This window comes from Dichomitus squalens (genome assembly GCF_000275845.1).
Source record: "Dichomitus squalens LYAD-421 SS1 unplaced genomic scaffold DICSQscaffold_25, whole genome shotgun sequence".
Taxonomy (NCBI): Eukaryota; Fungi; Basidiomycota; class Agaricomycetes; order Polyporales; family Polyporaceae; genus Dichomitus; species Dichomitus squalens.
In genome coordinates, this window is record NW_006766907.1 from 250,190 (window position 1) to 254,528 (window position 4,339).

At 52.9% G+C, this 4,339-nt stretch overlaps 1 protein-coding gene across 1 annotated transcript; it reads right to left on the reverse strand.

Moving 5' to 3' along the window:
• Positions 1-2,316: 2,316 nt before the first annotated feature.
• DICSQDRAFT_171739 (uncharacterized protein) lies at positions 2,317-2,824 on the reverse strand (the record flags this gene model as incomplete). Its single annotated transcript, XM_007367426.1, has 2 exons — positions 2,317-2,615; positions 2,695-2,824. The coding sequence occupies 2 exons, from the start codon at positions 2,822-2,824 to the stop codon at positions 2,317-2,319; spliced, it is 429 nt and encodes a 142-aa protein (XP_007367488.1).
• Between the last annotated feature and the right edge of the window lie 1,515 nt (positions 2,825-4,339).

A 4,339-nucleotide genomic window follows, 5' to 3' on the forward strand; every position in this document is an offset into this window, starting at 1 on the left:
CACCATCGCGATAGTGGTCTACAGTCTTATTGTCCATATATTCAAACTACTTCTAGTCATGTATCACCTCCACATCTGGCANAGGGTGAAGCAAGGCTCACGCCTAGTTTCAGTACCAAACATTGACCTCCGCCTTTTCTCGTGCTCTTTGGGCTGTTTCCCATTTTGCACGCTGAATCATACGTCAGATCACTGCTTTGCGGGAGCCTGATTGTTGCTTTTGCTGTTTGCTTATAAGCACTGCTGCCCGCACTCTTCTCTGCTTTTCCGCAGATTCAATCTTGGAAATTTTCGCCTCCAGACTGGGGTTCTTCATGACTCTTGAATTATGTATGCCTGGCTTGCGGGTCTTATATATATACTGTTCTGACTCTAGAGTTTCTTCTATTAAATTCTAGCAGGTTCTAGAAAGTTCCCGCATGCACTAGGAATTGCTGCGTAGAGTCCCTGACTTGCTCGACATGATTTTGCAGGTGTGTCGTCTCCCTTACGGGGCCGTTATAGATGCAAACAGACCAGATATTGCTTACGGACGCGTATTTAAGTCCTGAAAGGGATATATCGTGTGCCAACATGTGCTTATGTACGTTAAAATACCCCAGATTGCTTCTAATATAGTTGTGTACGGCTTCCAGAACACTTGCAGCCCTGTAAAATGCGTGATTGGGACACGTGCGCGGCTCGGAAAGGACCGGCCGTGCCGATCCCATCTTATCTGATAGTGATAAGATTGGGCGTCTATCTTGTCCCAAGGAGGTGCATCGCTCGTCCCTCCCTTCCTGTCCTCCTGCCTGTGTCCTGGAACTCTGGTCTGCTCTCTTGCTGCTGCTTAACTCAAAAAAAACTCTTGTCTTGATGCCTGGGGACCAAGACGACGCAGATCCGACGCCTTACGGCCTCCCAGCCGTGTTCGGGAACACCGTCGTCACGGTGCTGGTCCCTTATCGCGGACGCTAACCCCGCTCTTTTCCTCAGTCCCTCTTTCTCTCTCTCCGACCGCCACCGACGACAGTCTCACTCTTCGTGCGCTCGTGAGCAGCAAGGATGCCGGCGTCATCATTGGGAAGACTGGCGCAACCGTCGCAAAACTCCTGGAACAGACCGGTGTCCAGGCTGGCGCCAGCAAAGTCATCCCCGGCGTCCATGAGCAGGTTCTGTCCTCCCCTCTTCTCGTGGACTCATCCTTGGACGTGTCGCGACGGTCTCTCTGGGCTTGAAGAGCCCCCCTTTCGACGCTGAGGGTCATCTTCCGTCCCCTTCTTCGCATCCTGGACGCGTCGCCACCATCGCGACGGGCGTCGCGTCGTTCTCATGGTCGGCTCTCCCGCTCTCTTTCTCTCTCTCACCTCCTCTGCTACAGCCCTGCTCTCTGGTTTCCCTTCTCCTGTTGACGTTCCCCCTCTTTTTCTTACTGGCACGGCACGCAGAGGCCGATAGGCATGCCCGTATGTAATACGGGCAGCTACCGGTCTCTGTCGTCGTCGTGCTCCTGACCTTCCTCCAGCCTTCTCCCTACAGTCCTCCCTCCTGCCTATCGGTGCCTTACTTCGCAGGAGGTGCCCCTATACTACTTGTATACAAATTCACAGCCCGGCCGGCCGCCTTATTCGACGTCGGCGGCCCTCACAATCTCACGTCGCGCCCCCAGGCCCCTCAAAAGTTTAGTTATCTTACTTGTTTGCGGTCGGATGGGACGGATCTTGGTTGCTGTGGGTTGCTGGGGACTGGGAGGAGCTAGGAGGGTGCTTAGGATGGGTGACATGGGGTCCGTTCAGGTACGTCGCCCACCGTCGTCCCCATTCTCGCAGTTCCTCGCGCACCCCGGCTTCCTTCCTCAAGACTCGTCTCCTCCGGGCACTACTCACATCTTTATGGCTCACACAGGTACTATATTCCTTTCTACATACATATGGGGGGTGCGCGCACATGCAGCGCTGCTGCAAACGAACCAGGGCGGTTGCGGACATCAGTCCCGCCGCCTTGGTCGTTTTTACTCAATTTTTGGGACCCCCCATAGCATTGAGCTTCGTGCTCGATGCTGCAGCAGCTTTGCATGCCGTGAGGTGAGTCGGGAGGTGCTCGCGCTAGCTGGGGTTCAGCCAGTTGGCCTTTACCTCCTTCCGCGTGCTCCGGCCGACTCAACACCCTTCGACCGCTCAACCATCGGCATTTGACCGCCTTCGACTCGCAACGCCTACGCCTGCGGCCACAAACACTTACACGTCTTCGGACGCCCCGTCGGTACCACGTCGATTCATCGTCTCTTGGACACTCGGCCGACCTCCGGCTACTCAGCGTCGTCCATCGACGTCGCTCTCATCCGTCGGCCTCCATCGCGTCATCATCCCATGGCCCCGTTTGCGGCAGTATTTCCTCACTGTCCGCTCGCACCGCGCAGGTGCTCGCATTGTCGAGCGCACTGGCGCCGTCGTCCGTCATCTCCTCTGGGGCGCCTCTCGCCTCGTCACGGTCCTCGTTCCCCTCAATCTCCCCGCGCACTCCTCTCGTCCCCTCAAGATCGGTTGTGGGCACACACGCAGCCGTGTCGTAGGTGCTCGGAGCTCCGTAGGCGTGGTGGGACGAGTACGCGGATCCCGAGGGGACCGTACTTGTCCCTTCTTGGTAAGTTTCTCTTCGATCCATACCACTGTTAGTTCCTGTCAGAGGAGTTAGGCGAGTCGTGAGCGGCCGTACTGGGTTTCCTTTCCCCAGTATGGACCGTTGCGCGTGCCTTGTCTCCAGTGGCTGCGGCGGTCGCGTCGATCACGACGTCGTCCACGTCGATACCCTCCTTGCGGGGTGGGGAACCTTCCGTGTTCCCCATCTGTTTCTCCTCTTTCCTTCATCACGAGCTCACCCCGCCCCGATTGTGGCCTCATTGATCGGGGTTCACTTCGGGGATCTGTGCAGTAACCTCTCGCGAACGAGCTTATCGCTCGCGAGACCCTGCTGGGCAACAGTCCTCCCATTGTGTGCTGTTCGTTACTGACTCTTTTTTTTTTTCCTTTCTCCGCAGGTGTACACCCCTCTTCTTATATACTGAACTGTACATATTATTCTAGATCCTTCTTTCATGGTGCTTGTTATTTTGCCAACTCCGGCTAGAATGTTCTAGCAGATTCCCGGCTGTACTAGTACCAATTCTGGGATGTTCTGAGTACATTCTAGACCATTCTGGGATGTTCTATAACCATTGACTGAGAGTGACTCATCCTGACTCATTCCTAGTCATTACCGGTAACTTTTAGTGCTTGCCATTTAGGGTAGGTTTTCCGGTAGCTTCCAGTCCTTTCCGGTAACTCTTGCCAAGTATATATATGGATATCTCTAGGGTCTAAGCCTTCCATACTTATATAGCCTAATAAGGCTAGTCACTAGCAATTGTATTCAGCAAACTTCCATCTCTGAAGTCTTCCATTTGTGTGCCTTAACTTCGGTCGAATGCATTGCTGCGGTGTATGTCTCTAGCAATCTGACCACAATATCAACACTATCTTGGTCCTATCACCACCGTATATCAAGGTTTCATCATTGTTTGTGTGACAAAGCTCACTCCCAGGCCCACTGAGTGCCACAATGTGCGAATCCTTTCAGTGCTCGCCCCACAGTTGAAATAGGCGCCCACTGCAATGCTTGAAGGCTCGCGACTTCGGGGAGCTGTTTTTGAACCGGCAATTGCCGCTGAGCGTCTATTCACACCTTTTAGGCTTTTAAGCTTTAGGCATCAAGCATTTAGACTATTAAGCCTTTTAAGCATTTACACTTCTATGCAAGGTTCCGTTTCTTTGGGTCCTTCTTATCAGCTGATCAGCATCTAGATAAGAGCAGGCGCATATTATCTTTCCAGCGCTTATACATTTCCTTTTCTAGTTCATCTTGTGACTCCTTGGTACGTCACCACTCTGCGGTGGCCCAACGGCAGTCTAGTCCTTATTCTCTATCTCCTCAGTATGTCACCGGCTTGTCAGCGGTCTGACGGCAGATCTTGTTTCTTTCACATTTCCTGATTAGTGCTGGCTGTGCTATCCTGCTTTCCTATCACTGATTAATCTAGAACCCTTAGCTTCTAGTGCCCTTAATGTGCCTGACGCTCAATCACAATGAGCTCGCTATTGTCTCCCGTGTGATCCGCCATGTACTATTGTCAAGCGGTGGCCTTCCATTCCTCGGCAACTGTCTTCCATTCTTTGATGCAAGGCGACCAGTCCTGCTGCGGCTTCTTGATTTCTATGCCAATGGAAGCTATTGCTGCGGCAATCCCTGATTTCTATTGTCTTACTGCTGTGATTTCCTTTCTTGTTCTTTGGCGGTGATATTCAGAATTTCAATGCTTCCTGTA